The sequence below is a fragment of the Charadrius vociferus genome, unplaced genomic scaffold (assembly GCF_000708025.1).
Source record: "Charadrius vociferus isolate BGI_N301 unplaced genomic scaffold, ASM70802v2 scaffold1640, whole genome shotgun sequence".
Taxonomy (NCBI): domain Eukaryota; kingdom Metazoa; phylum Chordata; class Aves; order Charadriiformes; family Charadriidae; genus Charadrius; species Charadrius vociferus.
Window position 1 is genome coordinate 26,585 of NW_009646613.1, and position 18,622 is coordinate 45,206.

The following is an 18,622-nucleotide window of genomic DNA, read 5'->3' on the forward strand; positions in this document are numbered from 1 at the left end:
AGGCAGTGCTCCCTGGGGTTAGGAGAGAGGTTTGCTGTGCACTGGTAGCTCCAGTGCTTCGGCAAATAGGAGGAGGAAGCAAAAGAAAGCCCCGTTACTCTGCCAGTTTGGCTTAATAGTTGTGTTTCTCCCATCTGAAACAAACCCCATTTCTTCTTTTGCAGACCTGAGCGATTGGGGAAAACTGTTAGACTGCGTAGGAGAAATGGTGCACATCCCTGCTTTTCCTGGAGTGTCTTTAGAATAGCGTGATGTGTTCATTTTAGCAAGAAGATGCCATGAAGATAGAGAGGTTTTCTTATGTTATTTGTGTTCCGTTAATGTTTAAGGAAACTTATAATTCAGAGTTCAGTGTATCTCTTTGGCACCTACTGGGATCCCTTTAGGGCTCAGCAGTTTAAAAAAATCTGTCTGAGTTGTCCCTGAGTGAAATGGAGGCAAAAATTTGAGATTTTTTTTTTTATTAATGCCCTTTTCAAACTGCTTTTGAAGGCTGTCTGCTCATCGAGGATGTATACTCAGAGATAATGCCTGCGATTGTCTTGCCACCATCACTGCTTTTGTGGGAACAAGCATTTTTGTTTCATGTGGCAACTCTAGTATTGTGAAGGAGGTTTTTTATTTGTTCTTGACATTTTTCTTCAGAATTGTTTGATAGAAATAGGCATGTGGGTACTTGTTTTTATTTTTTTTTTTAAATCACTGTGGTTTGTCCCTAGCTCTCATAACCGATCAGAAACAATACAACCCGGCTTGTCAGCCCAACAGTCTGTCATGGCAAACAAGCCTGGCACGTCCACGGTGCTGCACTCTATTGTGTCTGTGGAAGGCCTCCTCTGGATGGGAGGGGAGTAAAAAGTGAGAAAATCAAAAATTTTGTTTAAAAGGGAAAGAAAAAAGCTTCTGTGTCATTTCCTACTGCAGAGAAATCTAACTGAAATTCCCCTTTAGTCGTGGGCTTTCCTTGGGGTCCGACTACTGGACGTTTCTGTCCTGTATGGTTTTCTGCCTGCAGTACTTGACGCTTCTCTTGGTCAAAGTGTGCGTCAAACTCCGCTGCAGCGAGAGCCCCTGAATTTTCCAGCTTCTTCCTTTTTACAGTCGTTGGAGAAGTGGTTGCAGTTATCGCTTCTGCAGCCTGGTCTCCTCTGCTTCCTCACGCTGCTGAGCTGCGACCTTCGTGGGCTGTGCTGTATTTAACTTCAGGGAGCTGCTCGATTGCAGACACCGGGAAGAAGATTGCCTTGCTGGGGAAAAACTCATCTCTGCATTTTCAAACAATGAAAGTTCTCAAAATGTTTTTTCTAAGGCATAAGGCAGGTACAGCAGCTTAAATACACACAGGCCTCTCAGCAGCCCAGGTCTGTGCCTCCTCCTAAAACAGGAGTTGATGTTTATCAGTGAGGGAAATCATCTTGTTTACATGAGAATGCTGTAATATTATTTTCGGTCTGAAACCTTGTTTATGGGAATTCTTGCTTCGTTTATGGGAATTCTTGCTTCCTATTTCTTTCAGGCCAATAACATGCCTCTTACATTAATCGCCATGTAAACTCACAGCAGTGCAAAAAGGGGTTGTGTACACCTCGCAGTGATAGTTTGCTCCGTGTCAGATTTTCCCTGCCTTCTAGGCTAAACCCAAAGCAGGTTTTTCATGGAAGGAGACAGCAATGTGCACAGGGAAGGCAGCTCCCATGCTGGGTGCTGCAGGAGGTGCTGGTGGCCGCAGCTCCTGGTGATGCTGCCAGTGCAATTTGCATGTTTTGAGAGCTTGCTGGGCTGTCACCAAGGATGTCTTCCTGGCATCTGGGGAGAAGGGAGGAGGGTGGGTAGTGTGTATTGACAAATTTTCCGTAAGTGTTTTCAGTACGTGAGTGTGCAGAATTGCACCAAGACTTGCGCTTTGTTCAATGGAAGAACTTAAACTCCTTAACTCTGTGTCTTAGCTTCTCAGCCTCGTGAACGGTCCGTAGACTCCTACAAGGACTTTGCAAAGTAGCCGTGTGTATGCTGTTCCATGATGCACAAGATCTTGTCTTTGGGGAACCGTTACTGTGTTGTACACTGGGACAGGACTCAAAGTGAAGTCGGTTGCAACTCTGATGTTTTTGCAGTAAACGAACAGAAAGCCCAACACTCCCTTTCTGTTGCAAAACACTTTTTGCTTTATCGCTAGGAACGATTTGCTTTCCCTGGGGGTGGCCTTGGGGAATAGCAACTAGCCTGGGATTTTTTTTTTTTGGAAAGTGAAATACGATTTAACGTAAGGGTTGGTTTTTTTTCTTGTTTGTTTTTTAATGTTAGGTTTGTGCTGGCTGTGGGCAGCGCAGTCTTCGATGCGATGTTTAATGGTGGAATGGCCACAACGTCTACAGAGATTGAGCTGCCTGATGTGGAGCCTGCTGCCTTCCTTGCTCTGCTGAAGTAAGCTTCTTCTAATGTACAGTGTAACGGGAATGAAGAGATTTATTGTAGAGACAAATGTTTTTAATGAAATCAGTGAACCATTTTGTAGAGTGGAGATAGTTAAGTTTCTAAGTAAAATGCCTCTTTGATCTGTTCAAGGGCATTTAAATGCTGGTGTTAAATCCCTCTTTTCCTGGGTAAAAGTCTAGTACAGCTATTGCACAAAAACATCTGACTCGCTCCACGTTTCGGTTTAGCAACAGTTAAATGAATATGCCCTCCTGCTGCTGACCTGCAGTATGGGCAAAACTAAATTGGATAGTTTATAATTTTGTAAATATGTAGTTATATATAGTCACACCATGTAAATGCAGCAATGTGTTCTGGTTAGCAGTTGCAATAAGTGCACGTGCTGGCCCTTGTAGTTAAGTTGTTACTCACTTGTTCAGACATTGTCTCATAAATTCTTGTTCATTAATTGGTTTGATTTGATCCAAATGCTGTTTGAGAGAAGTGGGGAAAAGTAATCCTCTTAAAGCTCTGTAAGTTACAAATACTTGGAGCTCATTTAGGTTATGAGCAAATGAGCGTGTTATAACAGGTAAGCAAGGGTGTGAAATCAGTGTCAGCTATTCTGTATGGTATCTCTCCATGTGCATGTTTTATTCCTCTTTTGGAGAGCTGGTTTTGAATTTACGTTTACAGCCTGCGTTGCAAGTCTGTGTGCTGGGGGAAGGAGGAGGAAGGGGCTGTAACATTCTATTCAGCGATTTCTTTAAGCTCGGCTGGTGCCATATAACACCCAACAGCAATCCTGAATGTATGCTGAGAAGTCATTGTCCCGTTTCTATAGGATTTCTGTAACCTACTTCCAGGGGTTTCCAGTCCTGTGCTCTTGACACGTTCCTCACTTGCTTCCTATTGGGAACAATGACTATATATAGCTTTGGCACATTTTTTGCTTTACCTTCAAAAAGTGCTTCAGTCATGACTGTGCTGTCTTAGAAGATTTGAAAATTGATCTTTGCTAGAATGAAAGACCAGAAATAATAGGGACCCCCTAGCCCCCTCCCCTTTGGCTCATTTTAAACCAGGCACCAGCATGTGGGGAATCCCTCTAATTGGCATATGACTCTATCAGCCAGGTAAATCTCTCTGAAGTGCAGAGCTAGTATCTATCTTTAAAACTTAGTGAAGCTAAAATATCAACTAAATTAGAGGCAAAGTCATGTTGTTTCCCTGACAGTGCTGAGACTTCAGCACTTGTATAAACAATAGGTCATCTGAAAAGACTAAGGTGATGATTTAGGTGGATTTCAACAGAAATGTTTATGTTTTTGTATAGGAGAAATTGTTTGTGGATTATCACAGTGCCTCTAAAGTTTGCAGTTAGGCTACAGTAGCTGTGCACGTGGTCCAGTGATATCTTTGACTCTAGATTTAAGTATCTAACTGTTGCTTTTAAAATGCTCGGAGCTTAAATGTGCCAAAGGAAGTTTGGGTGCTGTGCTCCGGTAGGAAGCTTACCAAGAACATGATATGAGCCTTCCTAGAGGAAAATCAGTCCCTCCAAATACTGATCTGAAATGGCAGCTGATCCTTACATATGTCTCTGGACTTGCTCCAAGCCATGACCTAATGCTGTAGGATCAGGAGCTTATCAAGGGACAAAGTGCCCATCCTGAACGTTCAGTGGAAGATCCCTTCTGGATGCTAGATTGTGATTGTGTTTGTCAGCTACTGGCCTTTAATAGGTCTGCTGTAATTGCATAAGAGATCCTTTTTTATCATCATTATTTTCAGGGTAACACAAAGAACATTTGATTGTATGGGGTTATAATCTAAGTCGTCTTTTAAATTGATACTACGCTTTTTCACAGTTTGAGCCTCCTTGTTATCCCTCTTAGCACACACTGTTAGGACTACCATAAAAATGAATACTAACATAGTCATTGCTGTAAATAGAACTAGTTGTTTTTAGAGCAACTGTGGTTTTTTAATCTTGTAATAAAAAGGATTACTTAGTGAAAATAGGACTGGCAAAGGGATGTGTGCAAAATACATTCATGAGCCTGTGCCTTGATGCTGTTATTAACAGATGCTCTACAGCAGCACAAAAGCCTGCTTTCAACAGCAACGAGAGCGCTTCCCTTCCTCTGAATCCCCCTGTTTATGCTTCCCTGAATTGCATCCTGGCCCGCTCTAGCTAGAGGACCAGGAGCTCCACTGCTGCTCTGCAGCCAGTCCCTCCAGGTGGGGACACTGCCTGGCTGTGTCCCTGATGCTGCGTGAAGCCTCCGGGAACAGCGGCCACCCGACGTCTTGCTGTGCCCCCTTCAGAGAAATGCAGGAGTAGAAATTGCCGGAGTTTCCAAAATATCCCGTGGAATATGAGTGCCAAGCACAGTTAACACACTTAATATTACGCCTCTGTGCTTTGTGCCTTTCAGATTCTGATTGGCAAACGCTTGACTGGTTGAAGGAAAAACAGTAAACAAAAACTCTGCATGGGATTAGGACTAACATCGAGGGTGTAACTGGTTTTACTGAACTCAGCCTGTCAGTTCCTGTTGTCTCTAATCAGCATGCTTGGGTATGAGGAGGCTCGGTCAGGCTTCCTACGAAGACCTTTGTTTTTCCATGCGGTATGAATGTGCTTCCTTGTTTTGGCCTAACAGTGAAGGCTGATGCTTTGCTAGCAGCGTGGCAGTCCTTGTTTTTCATTGCAATTAACTCTTGCTTTATGCTGAAGTTGTATTGTGTGCTGTACTTTAAAGTCTGTATAATGAAACAAAATAGTTCAGTATATAAAATGAAGAGATGAGGTGAAAGCGGGGTATGGATAAAACACCTCATCTGGAGTGGATGTATGTGTTTGAGTGCTTCAGGTGACTTTTGGAATAGTATGTGAAATGGAGTTTCTCTTCTGAAGTAGGCAGGCAGAGTTGAAATTTTTATCCTTGTTTAGTCTAATCAAACTGCCAAAAATATTAATTTTAACGGGTGTACTTGGCCAGAGGCTGTTCTTGCCTAGCGTAAGTGGCAGGATAAACAGCGCTCTGGTTGTGGGATGCTAGGCAGTCTGACATGCTTCAGCAGATATTCTAGATATTTCATTCATTAAAAGTTACACTGTAAAGAGAGTGTGGTTGGGTGGGTTTTTTTTTTAAAGGAAAAAAAGAAAAAGCTTCTCCTTGGTAAACCAGGGTCGGGGGAAAGGATGTTGAAAACTGTTCCATCTCTCAAGCATAGGAAATGGGGCCAGGATGATGGGCAGAAGCACAAACATGTTTTTTATGAATTCTTATCTTCTTGGCTTCACCAGAGCAATGTTTGTTTGCGTGCTTTCAGATTTCTTTATTCAGACGAAGTTCAGATTGGACCAGAGACTGTTATGACAACACTTTACACAGCTAAAAAATATGCAGTTCCAGCCCTTGAAGCTCATTGTGTGGAGTTTCTGAAAAAAAACCTCCGAGCAGATAATGCATTCATGCTGTTAACACAGGTGAGTTTGCTATTGTTTGCTTTAAGTCCCTTGCGCAAGGTCCATCACAATAGGAAAACAGAAATTTTCTAGAGTGTTACGGAGTTGATAGTCCAAAATGGAGCAGTTCTGTGTCGTTTTGAATTCTTCCTTACAGGAGTCTAGCGCTGATGGGGCCGGTTATTACAAAAAGCAATAAAATACAGCAAATGTTGCTTCCGTTTCAGATCTGCTTTCTGTTTTGGTGTGGCAGGTGATTCCTTCCACAGTGTGAGCTGGGCAAGAAATTAACAGGGTGGAAAAATTTCATCTGCCAAGAAGAAAAGTGAAATGAAAGGATTTTTGCACGTTCAGATTCAGGACTGGTGTAATACACTTTCTCTTGCTACATCTAGCTGGTTAGACGTTCTTTGAACGGCTTTTTTGCAATAATTTCCCTGAAGTGGGGGCGAAAGACAGAAAATGCAACTTTTTCATGAGTGCTCTGGTTTATTTTCCTAGGAGAGGAACAAAGTGATCTCTTCCTCAGCCTGTTCCAGCTCGCCCTGCCATTGTACTAAAGGCACGCGAACCTGGAGCTCCAGTACAGCTGCGTTTCTTGACTCTCTGTGGGGCTGATTGCGCATCCTTGTGCCCCTCTGTCTGATCTGATCTGGGAGGGTTGGACTCCTCCATCTTCCATTTGACTCTTCTAAGCAGCAAACTAGAAGACAGTGTTTACAACTTCTGCTTATTTTGGAGAAGATCAGAGTTTGCATACAGGTTGATTAAATTAGCATCACTATCCTTGCCATTTCCTAGGCCCATCTTTTCTTTCTGGTCCCTGCCACCCTCTCTTGCTGACAGCTGAGGACATACTGGTGACTTCCACAGTGCTGTCACCTGTGTGTTACAGCCTGTGGCATTGCCAGGGGCACCCTGGTCTGGGTGGTGTAGGAATGAGAAACAAACAGGCATTGTGTGTGTGAGTTTCTTTCCTTTAGAGAACGGGCATACTAACTCTGGAGGAGTATTTCTGATCAGCCGGCTCAGGAAAGCTGCTGTGATTTCTAGTGTTAAATAGACCTTGCGGAGCAGTTTTCACAGCTGCCCTGGCTTGGGGACCAGCGCACTAAGGTGGTCTGGCTCTGAGGGATTGTCCTGTCTTGGCTGGCATAGCTGTCTGCTGACTTTCTTCCTCCTTGTCAGGAGAACAAGCGTCTTTCAGGCTCCGACTGTAGTTTACCACATCTGTGGCAGTGTCTACACCAGCAGTTTTTGCAGAAATTGAAGCAGTGTTGGCCTGAAGCAGTCGCTGCTGAGCTCTTTGCTTGTTTGGTGCGGTTAGGCTGGGATTTTGTTTGAGTTAAGATATTTGGATCAAGTTCTCAAAGTAGTTCCATGTTACATTGCTGTTGTAGGCACTCTTTGCCGCTAGGATTTGGCTATTGCTGGAAAATACCATGTCCCTCTTTACGCATCTTCTTTTTAACTTGACCCTTTTCCACATGCCATAAACAGGCGGGGTGGCCTCTGAGACATGGGGGAACCACACTGCGCTTCCCTGGGGCAGAGCCAGGATTTAAAGATTCTTGCTTGGATGATGGTAACCAAATCCGCGCTCTCATCTGATGCATGGTAGGACAATTGTAGCTCTTTGGCTGCAGCTCTCCTGTGTTTGGGCTCTTTGGGTTTAGCAGCCTGCAGTCTGAAAGAAGAAGAGCTGTTATCCAAGAGCTGAGAAGAGGTCTTTCTTGTAGGCTGCAGTTTTGAAGAGGATTCTTCTGCCAGCCATCATCTCGTGAGGATTAGCGGTGTCAGCTTTTTGGTGGTATTCTTTATGCAGGGATTTTTGCAGCATGCTAAGTCTCTGCAACCTGACTTTGCTAACATTTAGGTTCATGTTGACTTCCTTACAAGTCACAAAGGTCCTTCTTTGACAAAAGAGGAAGGTGTTCCTGTTTTTTTTGAGGTATCAAAACCAAGATACTGCCTGGCACTCTATCAGCTGCACTGGGGCAGCTGAAATACCAAATGGAGACAGGCTTTCCTGGTTCCTTTTGTTTGTGGCTTATCTATTATGGTTAATCCTCAGTCGTGATTTGTATCTAGTTTATGTTCACTATTGCACTATATCAAATCTCTAAAAAGTTTGAGGCTGGTGTTCTTTGTGAAACATGTCTGTATCGTGGGCTGCTCGAGGCATTTCAGTGGATCTGTTCTCAAAATGCTCTCAGTTCTGGTCCTTCAGTGTGAAAATTGGCCTCTGTTTTCTGCTTTTGCTGCAACAAATTGATAATTTGTACAGTCAGTTACAGACCTGAGATGCGTCTTGTACAAAACATTTCCCAACAGGCTTAAGATTGTGGACCTAAGATGGCAGCGCCCCAAACCTCCTTAGCGTGTATCATTCCTGAATCTTGCTGATCCAGCAACCGTGTCATTGACAGCGTTTCAAGCAACTGCTATTCTCTGGCAGAAATACCAGTGGCAAATAGCTCTCCTAATTGATTGTGCCTCATTGTAAACCATGATCCTCTTTCATGCCAGACATACATGCAAATGTCACTTTGATCAACACGGAAATAATAGCTTGCCTAAAGCTGCTGTGGGAGAGGACTCTGTGAGTGTAACGTAAGTCCTTCACGTGTCAGAAGGCACTACAGTAGTAAAGTCTGAGTCAGTCCCAGCTCCTGCATCCCGAGAGCGCAGGGCGCTGGCAGGCCTCCAGCCCCAGGAGACGGTGAGGACTGCTGAAGCTTCCCTGGTCCCTGAGAAAATGGAGACCTGTTTCAGCTCTCTGCACTTGAGGTCTCGGTGCCAAAGGTTGGCCTTGCTGAGCTCTACAGCTCGTGAGCAAGGGTGAAGCAGAAGATGCTCGATAGTGCTAGCCTCCGTGAGCCACTGAATTCCCAGCCCAAAACACAATTTTTCAACCTTACCTGTGGCAGCGGGTTCAAATTCCAGTGTAGTCTTGCGCTAGTGTTAGGTGTGATGTTAAGGCAGTTCCTTCCTAAATAGCAAAACCAGAGCATTGGAAATAAGAGGTCGTCTTAGTGACTGCTGTGAGTTCCCACCTCATTTCTGCGTATGGTAGGTACAGGGGTGGTCGGACCAGATGATCTTAAAGGTCCTTTCCAACCTAACTGATTCCATCATTCTACGTCTTGGTGGTCTAGGGGCATCTGAAGTGGTAGGGAAATTGTTATGAGACTGCACTTTGCTGGGTGGAGAGATTCTGAGCAGCTCTCCAAGCTGTGTGCAGGCTTTGTTTGGAATAGTAACCTATTTTGGGGGGAATTTTTTAAGGTAACTACATTAGAGTAGTTGTTTCTGTGCAAAACATGCAGATGCACTAAGCAGGCTGTGTACCCCGCAGGGTTTTGCTCATCTCGATGGGACGCAAGCAGTGTGCCTGCTAAGGTGTTTTTGCTAATACGTGAGATCAGTGTGACTATATTCTTACAGAATAAGCTGTCTCCACATATCCTTAGAGCGAGCAGGCCTGGAGTCACTGGCCAAAGCTTTCGTCTAAATATAAAACTGTTGTAGTAAAGATTACCCACGCTCAGCTGACATGGTCAGTATGGCGCTGGAAAGCACTAGAGCCGTGTTAACTGATGCGATGTTAAAACAAAGACGTGCCTGAAGACATGCACAGCTAAAACGGACCTGATGCCAAGTGCAGATTTTTCTAGTGTTTGCCTTGTCATGCTTAACTGCTTGTGAAAGGCTGCTGCAGCCCAGTGAATTCGTGATGCAGTCAGGCATAGTATTGCTAATGAAGACGGGCTCTGGGAGAGAAGGGGGGAGTCCTTACTTAGTGTAAACTTTAAAATACCTTTTGTGTTAACGACTGCTTCTTCGTTGCTAGGCAAGACTTTTTGATGAGCCTCAGCTGGCCAGCCTTTGCCTAGAGAACATAGACAAGAACACATCGGATGCCATCAATGCGGAGGGGTTTACAGACATTGATCTGGGTAAGCTTTTTTCCCTCCTCCCTCTACACGCTTTCGTAACAGGCTGGCCTCCACAGTTATTACAGGTTAATACTTGGCACTTCTCTTTTGTGGCTTTGCTGTTCTGGAGCAATCTGTTGAACGAACAGGCTCTGGCACTGAGTGGCTAGAGACGAGGCATTTGCAAAAGAGCATGCTTGCTTGCAGAAATATCCTGGAATCTGCTTACTTTGGTGCAACTTGAATTTTCTGGGCATGATACAAAGCCCGTTTCCTCTGTTGATGTTGGCAGGTTTTGGGTGGGTGTAACTTGCCTCCTTTTGTGGGGTTGGCCTTGTTCCCTGAATCTTCGTCAGGTTTTGCAGTTAAAAAGGTGTTGGTTTTTTGGAAGCAAGAACTGGCTATTTTAATTACCATATGCAGTTTCCAAACTTGCTGGGCACAGTTAATAAACATTAACATTCAGACTTTAACCTTCTTCTAATGAGATGGACTGTGGAGGTAAGGCACGGGTAACCTTCTGGCTTTCCTGCTGCTTGCTTCATCCAAATTTGACGTCAAGTAAGTTGCAGTTCATTCTACTGCACTTCCATTACCATGCCAATTAAATGGGCACTGTTTGCTGCTCCAGTGAGTTGCTTGCTTATGGAATATGCAAATATATCTTCCTCAGAGGCTGCAGGCAGCACTTTTGGGAGATGCTGTTTTTTCAATTGATTCTCTTTTACTTACCTTGGCTGTACATAGGGTACTTCTGGCTAGGTAAAACTGGATAATTCGAGTTAGTGCCTAAAGTTGTCACTGTCTGTCCTGCCTTGCAGACACCCTGGTTGCGGTGCTGGAGAGGGATACCCTGGGGATCCGGGAGGTTCGTTTGTTTAATGCAGTGGTTCGCTGGTCAGAGGCTGAGTGTCAACGACAGCAACTTCAGGTGATTCCAGAGAACAAGCGGAAAGTACTGGGCAAAGCACTTTCTCTTATCCGCTTCCCATTGATGACTATTGAGGAGTTTGCAGCAGGTAACTGAACAAAGGCGTTTCTGGCAACCCCAGTCTTTGCTTTCTCTGAACTACAGAGGATCACATACATGAAAATGGATTTTCTTTATGTATTCTGTAGTAATTTAAATTTGAGATTATCCCCCATGCCCACTGATCTACAAAATCTACTGTGTCAATGCTATTTTCATCCGTAATCATTCACTCTTCTTTTAAAGACTATGGTGCTCTACCAGGTAGGAGCAAGTCGGATCATAGCTGTTTGTACTCACGGTATGTTTAGATGGTTACTTTCTCATTCAGCTGACAGCAAAGATCTAAACAGAGGTTCACATGCTTTCCCTTCTAACCGTTCCAAGTATTTAAACTACACAAAGCTAATGGAGTTGCAAATAGGGTTGATTGTAGCCTGCTCCTGAAGAGAAATGAGAATGTTTCTCCCCGTCCTCTGTTTGCTGCCGTCTGTAATCCATTGGTGGTGTTGGCCATGTCTTGCCAATGCCTTTCAGAGCAGAGCCCCATAACAGAAAAAACTTTCAAAATGTTCTTTGAGCTGAAGGGTTGGCATTGTTTAGTCTGTGTCTCAAAGCATTTTTCAAGTTTACATTAAGATTTTGATTTACAAAGATGTCTAAATCATTTAACAGTTTTGACTAAAGATTTTTTTGTTTTGTTTTGTTTTCATTGCCTGTTGTCTTTGACTTTCATACTCTGGTGATTCTCCAGGGATTGAAAACTGGCAATCGGCTTAAATAGTTTTCATGCTAAAAGACACTGTGGAGCCATTTTCAAAACTGAAACTTGTTTTAGGCTGCAAAGAAGCAAAAAGGGTCACTGACACCACTTCCTTTGCAAATCGCTTCTCAAGGCAGAGATGGCGTCAGCTTATCGACAGTTAATGTACATATTTCAAGATGAAGAGGGGTATTAAGAAGTAAATCTGTGCTTAAAACTTGGTACCCACTCTGTTGTGCCTGTCGCAGCTGCAATGTTGGTCTTAGGGACATGAATCTCTTCAGAAGCAGCTTCATCAGGGAGGCAGAGATCCGTTCGTCCCGACTGGGTAACTTCCCTTTGTGTTGGCACCGGGTGAAACCACGGCACGCTCTGCTCCTCGGTGTGCGCTGTGCCAAACAGCAGCTTCGCAGCAGGTCACAGCCTTACGATCCGGCTTGATGGGAGAGGCCATCCTCCTTCTGGATGGCTATGCAGCTGTCAGAGTAGTTTGTATATACCAAACTTAGTGTTTTTCTGTAGATCCTGTTTCTTTCAACCCTTCCTTTAGATCTTTTATTGTTCTGTCTCACTGGGAGGAATGTGTTAATTTTGGCATATTTGAGTTGGAGCCTTTGAGCTGGGAATGTCCGTGCCCCTCCCCGTACTGTCTGTCCCAACTGCCTGTTCAACTCTGATCTTTGGTTAGTCGTCTTGCTTTGAGAGAAATTGTTAAATTTTCTCTGTCCACTTTAATCTAAAAGAAGAACAAAAGAAACCCCAAACCTGAGAGGTCAGCTGTTCTTAAACAAGGGACTACCTTGGAATTGCTTCAGCTTTGTCCTTTTTCTGAGTAACTCTTTCTTTGGTGATCACAGCAGACATAGGAGAGGGAAAGGGTTCCCTTCAGCCCCCCTCTCCCAAAACCAAAACAGAACAACGAAAAAAAGACTTTCACAGGCATTGGTTTCACCAGTTTATTGTATAATCTGGTATCGAACATGGAGTTTTGCATGAAGATGTTTTAACTGGCAAATGTGTCACTCCCTTCCCTTAGAGCAAGTAATTTGAAACATTTGAGAATTGAATTGCAGCAACACAGGATAAGTTTGGACATGATCAATGACGGCTAATTTTTGCTGAGCAAAGTATCCATAAGCTCATTTATCTGTTAACAGTCTTTAAATTCTTTCATGTCTACCTATTGCAGCCTGGGACCACATTATGTCTGCATAACATTGTGCTGAATTTAACCAACTGCAAGTTTTTTTGGACCAACAAGTAGCTAGGCATTTGCTTCCTGCATTAACGAGCACTTAATGCTATTGTTTCTCGAGTATGCCATAGCCTTGTTTCTGTTAAAGTCCTCTTGCAAATAGAGGTGCAGAGCAGCTTTTGACTCTTAAGCTAAAAGACTAATTTTCACCCGGTTCTACTTTTCAAAGTATTCGAAGTAGTTTAGCATCATTTTGGAAGAAACATCCAGTTACTGGAGAAAAGATGAGAATGTGTTTCAGCTCTTCCTAAAATCGCTAGCATTTTTCCCTAGGTTCTACAGTAAAGGTATTAAAAAGCCCAAAGAAACCCAAAGCAGGGATTAAACGCCCGAGGGAGGGGGGGAGTCAGTGCAGGGCATGAGCTGAACCACCTTTGTCTTGACTGAAAAATACTCCTATGTTTTCTAAGTTGATGGTAACCAGTGATATTCCCTCCCACTACCCCTCATGGGCTTTCATGATGTCTTAACAGTAATGTTATAAAATACCAGTGTAGATGTGTGAAAATCCCCGTCTCTTACCAGTATTATCGTCTCCTGAGGGAGCGGGGGAAGGATTAGCTGCATGTTTTGGCTTTTTAAACTGGTCCTGTTAGCCAAACGCTCTGCAGAGCTGCGCACTTAATCGCTGTTTCATGTCTGTGCTCCGTACGGCAGCTCTGCAGTCCACGCCTGGCGTGCAAATAAAAGGCAGGCAGCACGTTTCCGTGTGGGATTTAACTTCCCGACACACCGGCGAGATCCCATGTGTGATGTGGGTGTGGCCGCAGGTCGAGTTTACTTCCCCATGTAAATCCCAAAAGGATCCCTTCTGGTTTCTGAAGGCTGACGGCATCGCTGCTTTCGTGCTCCTCTGCAGGGCCTGCCCAGTCGGGAATCCTCACGGATCGGGAAGTGGTGAGCCTGTTCCTCCACTTCACAGTCAACCCGAAGCCGCGGGTGGAGTTCATCGACAGACCGCGCTGCTGCCTGCGGGGGAAGGAGTGCAGCATCAGCCGATTCCAGCAGGTGGAGAGCCGCTGGGGGTACAGTGGGACTAGTGACAGGATAAGGTCAGCTTCTCTGCTAATTCTGCTGCTGATAGATTCGTGTTTACTGAGCTTTGAGCCTACTCTAGACCTAAACCCGCAAGGTTATGTGCTAGACCCCGACTTCCACCCTATCAACCTAGTGCGAACCCTGAAGGGAGAGCGTTTTGCTGGGCAAAAGCGTTGCCCGATACGTTAACCTGCGCGTGCAGCTGCAGGCTGCCACTTTGCTTCAGTACTGGCGGAGGTTTCCAGCAAGTGCGGCCCTCCAGCACAGGCCTCTTGGGGGGGATGATTCCTCTCCTTTTCAAGTGGCTTCCTGCAGCTGTACAGGCACATTGCGGTTGGAGTCACCAGGCAGCTCCTGGCTTCCTCCTGTGCCGGGGTGCGTCGACTAACCAGTGCTCCATCAGGTCAGTTCCCCGCTCTACTCTAAGTGTAAATGTGGCTTGTTGAATCCCTTAATCTTGCCTATTTGAGGGAGGGATTAGGATAAAATGCTTGCTGCGCCTGCTTTTCTGCTAGTATCTATTTTGTTTAGACCTAAGCTTGTAGAGAAATGGCAAAGCCCGGTAGTGGTGCCAGAGATGTGGCCGTGTGGCGTGGCAAGTGGTGGTGGTTTGCAAGCTTTGTGTGGCCAGGCGGTTAGAGCAGACGGGAGGTAATCAGAAAGCCGTGGTTATTTCCTGATTCATCTTTGCCTTGAGTGGAAGGGGGACTTACATTAATACAGTTTCTTAAAAACCTCAAGATTTTTCATCAGTGGTTCTCTTGCATATCGATAGAGCTGGTGGTTGGATCTTTTGGGCCATTCATCCCTTTACACGAGATCATAATTGGGAGAGCTGTTGGCTCCAGACACTTAAACTGCTCTCAGATCAAACATTCAGAGACCTTTTGGAGCTTGTATTTGACTTTAAAGTTCAACTACTGGCAGCGTCAGGGTCAGTCTTGAGCGAGGCTTGTGTGCCGTTTCAACACTGAATAGTTTGTTGGTTGCAGAGCGACAGCTTCTAGCCTGCCGCAGATGTGTGTTCTTGAAACACGCGGGACTGAAAGAGTTGGTGGATGGGTGAAGAAATGATGTTGGCAGTTTGGCAGGCACCGAGGCTTTCTGCTGCCTGGGACGATGGGCAGTGGGGTGAATATCCTCCCCCTTGCTGCTTTGGGCAGCAGGGATTCCTGCATTCAGGAGTTACTGAATCTTATTTCCTACTCTCGGGTAAATGTTGAGTGCAGCTACCCTGCAGCTATCGCCGGCAAATACCCAGAAGCACATTAACAATTCTCCTCCAGTGCTCAGCAGTGAAATATCTAATGACACTTTAAGTGGTCTTTGCTGTTACCTTGCTGGAAAGACTGCTGCTGCCGTGAGGGTGGGCGCTGTTCCACGCTCTGCAGGCTCCCCTGCCTTTGCCTGGCTGGCGTTTTTGGATGCCGACATTGTACCGCAGCCTCGAAACGCTTTCTGAGCCTGGGCTCTGAAGTTCGGTCATGCGATTGGGCAGCTCTGTATTTTACACGAGCAAACAAAATTATTGCGGGCCCATTAGCACAGCCAAAGGTGTAAGCTTACTATTTGTGGTTTCTGTAAAGGATTTCAGTTATTAGTAAGAGTTGCACTTAAAACTGTAGTATGTTTGATTAAATTGTAGGTGTAAAATTAAAGTGAGTGAAGATCTTTGTGTATCGTCCTTGTACTAAAACGGTACAGGAGTGGCAAGTTGGTCTGACTTTCCTGATCTGTTCCCGCAGGTTCTCAGTGAACAAAAGGATATTTGTAGTTGGGTTTGGATTATACGGATCCATACACGGGCCAACGGATTACCAAGTAAATATACAGGTAATTCTCTACTACGTTAAAAATATTTGCTGCTGTAGGGACTAACTTACAGATTTTAGAGAATATGCGACAGAATCTTAAATTAGAAGGGACCGTATTTGTTTTCTAGAGAGGGTGGTTGGCAGATGTAGTGAGGGCCAGATGGGGCACCGGGGATAAGAGGGATTATTGCTCTCGATTTTATGCAACCTCCCGTTGCATGCGTCACTGCGGTATCTCCCCAAGTCCGCTCACAGCCTTTGAAAATACGTCTCGGAGTTGTGACGCAGTTTGAGAAGAAGCTGTGCGTGTTTTCCCGCACCGAGCAGGCCAGGCCAATTCTGCCCTGCAGGTGCTGCAGCAGCAGTCGGGAGCTGCAGTAGTACTCTGACCATCTTTTGCTCCGAGCAGTACAAATGCAGTGGAGCAGCCACAATTCAACAAGGGAAGAGAAAAAAGCGATTGCTGTGTCTGTGCTGGGCCTGTGCAGTGCCGATGTGCGGCCTCATGTCGTCAGTGTCCCATTTGAGCTGATGAGTAGGACTGAGGGGGACTCAGTTGTCTGAAGTCCATCATGATCTTGTTTAAAGACTGGGGCAGCTTATGGAAATCCTGTGTGCCTTGTTCGGGATGCGTGTGCATAACCCTGCTCTGCATCACTTGGGAAGAACAGTCCCTGGGAAAGTTATCCCAACACAGCGTGGCTGACGGGACGAGGACAGTCTGTCAGCACTTCTTCCGTGATTGTCAGGGTCTCCTTCTGGTGCCCCTGAGCTCTTGGAGGTGACAGGCAATTGAGGATCTAAGCGCAGGAGGTCGGCCTGCAGTCCTCTGCCAGGCTGCGGGGTAAGGAGGGAGTGTCTCGGGCTGTCTGGGACCTGAACCTGCAGTTCGGTGTGATCACAGCCATGAAGATGGACATGAGTGAGGGGACAGTGCAGTCGTAATGGGGCTGATCAAACTGTTGAGTCCCTCAGAGACAGTCCAGTTCAGGGGGGACACACCTGCACTGGTGCAGGGCAGCGTTCAACTCACGGTGCAGATTAAAAGTTAACACGTGTCTTGCAGATCATCCACACAGACAGTAACACGGTCCTGGGGCAGAACGACACTGGGTTCAGCTGTGACGGATCATCTAACACTTTCCGGGTCATGTTCAAGGAGCCTGTTGAGATTTTACCCAACGTCAACTATACAGCATGCGCTACTCTAAAGGTACCGTCCTGGGGCGGCGTGGGTAGGAGAGAGGCTTGTGAAGATAGGCGAAAGCAGAATTCCTCAGTCCCTTCAGTGCAACACGCTGCTTGCTCTGTGTTTTTCAAGGCCCGTACTATAATCTTGAAGGTGTGCTCTGCAGTCCTTCACCTGGTGGAGCAATGGAGCACATTAACCACTAGCGTTCAGAGCTGGTTTTTAATTTGTCTTGCCAGTGTACAGTAATTAACAGGCTACATCACTGCTGAAGTGATGGGCTTCTTTTTTTGGTGTGTACAAACAAGCTGTCGGTTTTGTGGGCGTGTAATCCAGAGCCTGCCTGCAGTGCCTTAAAAAAGTTGATATTTAACTGTTGAGATCTGGTGAAATGTAGTGTTAAGTTCGGATTGAGATGAGAACTTTGCTCAAAATACCTGAGGTGCAAGAACCAGAAAGAAAAGGGAGGTGCCGCGATCTCCAAAGCTCGTTGCTTCGGGCCAGGCTGTGAGGTCAGACCTCCCAGGGCAGCCGGGTCCTGCGGGGCCGTGATCCCTGTCTTGATCTGTCCTTCTTTCTGTGACCATCGCAGGGTCCAGATTCCCACTATGGAACCAAAGGACTGCGCAAAGTGATCCATGAATCACCAACAACAGGAGCCAAAACCTGCTTTACGTTCTGTTACGCGGCTGGGAATAACAACGGCACTTCGGTGGAGGATGGACAAATCCCAGAGATCATCTTCTACACATAGTGCAGCTGCGGAGCTGGCTCTGGACTTTTCTCTTCTCTTCCCTGTGACCTTCCAAACTAAATTTCTGGCTGAGTTTGACCACACCAATTGGAGCCACACTAGCCAAAGGTCTCAGTAAAATCATTTCAAAGCTCATGTTTTGCCTTGTGCTAGTGATTCTGCTGCTATCACGTACCAGGCTAACTGGTATACCAGTATCATTTGTAGGTTGTCTGTGGCTAGTCATTTTTCACTTTACTGATTAATCCTATCTAACAACATGCGGTTTTTTTTGACTGTAATGAATGTAGACGCTTTTCCACCGGTCAGAAGGATGGAAACGAGTGGCTCTGGTTGTGGTTATACTTTGCTGTGAGGAGATAATCCTGCAAAAAGACACAGTCAAAGGCTGTGTGGCGCATCCTCTTCTGCTCTAGCTCAGCAGTCGAGGCGAGAAGGTTTGCCACGGCGCGGCTTGACGAGCCCGTACCTGGCGCCTTCCCTCCCGCCAGCCACGGCACATGTGGCCGCCTCCAAAAAGTTACTGGCCTTTTCCCTGAGGCTTCACTGTTTCAGCACTACATGGTCTCAAGGAGAGACCTCAAAACCAGAGCGCCTCTGGAGAGACTGCGGCGTTTTCATGCTCTTCTCACTAACTTGTGACAATCCTTTACTTTGGGCAGCTGGCGACAGCGACCTGCCTTTCCCTGCAGAGCCAGGAAGGGGCAGCGGCTCTGGCCGGGCAGGCTTTTTCCTCCCCTGTGTGCGGACTGCCGCACCGGGGCCTGGTGGTGCTTCTCTCAAACTCCGTAGCGTGTTTCGAAGGATGGGGGATTTCGGATGACCCCTGTGCAGCCTTCAGCAGCTGGGGACCCCCGCTAGTCGTGACTGTGCTAAGCAAATCCTTTGCAGATATTGCCGGGGTTTGTCAGTTGAAGCAAGCGAGGGAACTTGCCTCACCTGCCCCCCGCCCCGTTCCTGTGTACCGCTGCTGTTTTCATGCACGTTTCAATGCATTTTCTCTGTGTT

At 45.9% G+C, this 18,622-nt stretch overlaps 1 protein-coding gene across 1 annotated transcript; it reads left to right on the plus strand.

Moving 5' to 3' along the window:
- The first annotated feature begins 2,308 nt into the window (after positions 1-2,308).
- On the plus strand, positions 2,309-17,614 carry BTBD2 (BTB (POZ) domain containing 2). Its single transcript, XM_009887792.1, has 8 exons — positions 2,309-2,424; positions 5,758-5,914; positions 9,747-9,852; positions 10,653-10,850; positions 13,679-13,871; positions 15,603-15,690; positions 16,738-16,884; positions 17,453-17,614. Exons 1-8 carry the CDS (start codon positions 2,342-2,344, stop codon positions 17,612-17,614), a joined length of 1,134 nt encoding a protein of 377 aa, XP_009886094.1. The 5' UTR covers positions 2,309-2,341.
- The last annotated feature ends 1,008 nt before the right edge of the window (positions 17,615-18,622 follow it).

What these genes read in the sequence shown, in the direction of transcription:
- BTBD2 (XM_009887792.1), top strand. Translation starts at nt 2,342, where the DNA reads ATGTTTAATGGTGGAATGGCCACAACGTCTACAGAGATTGAGCTGCCT. An exon ending in GCCTTCCTTGCTCTGCTGAA is followed by an intron (nt 2,425 to 5,757) that starts GTAAGCTTCTTC and finishes GCGTGCTTTCAG; the next exon opens with ATTTCTTTATTCAGACGAAG. An exon ending in CATTCATGCTGTTAACACAG is followed by an intron (nt 5,915 to 9,746) that starts GTGAGTTTGCTA and finishes CTTCGTTGCTAG; the next exon opens with GCAAGACTTTTTGATGAGCC.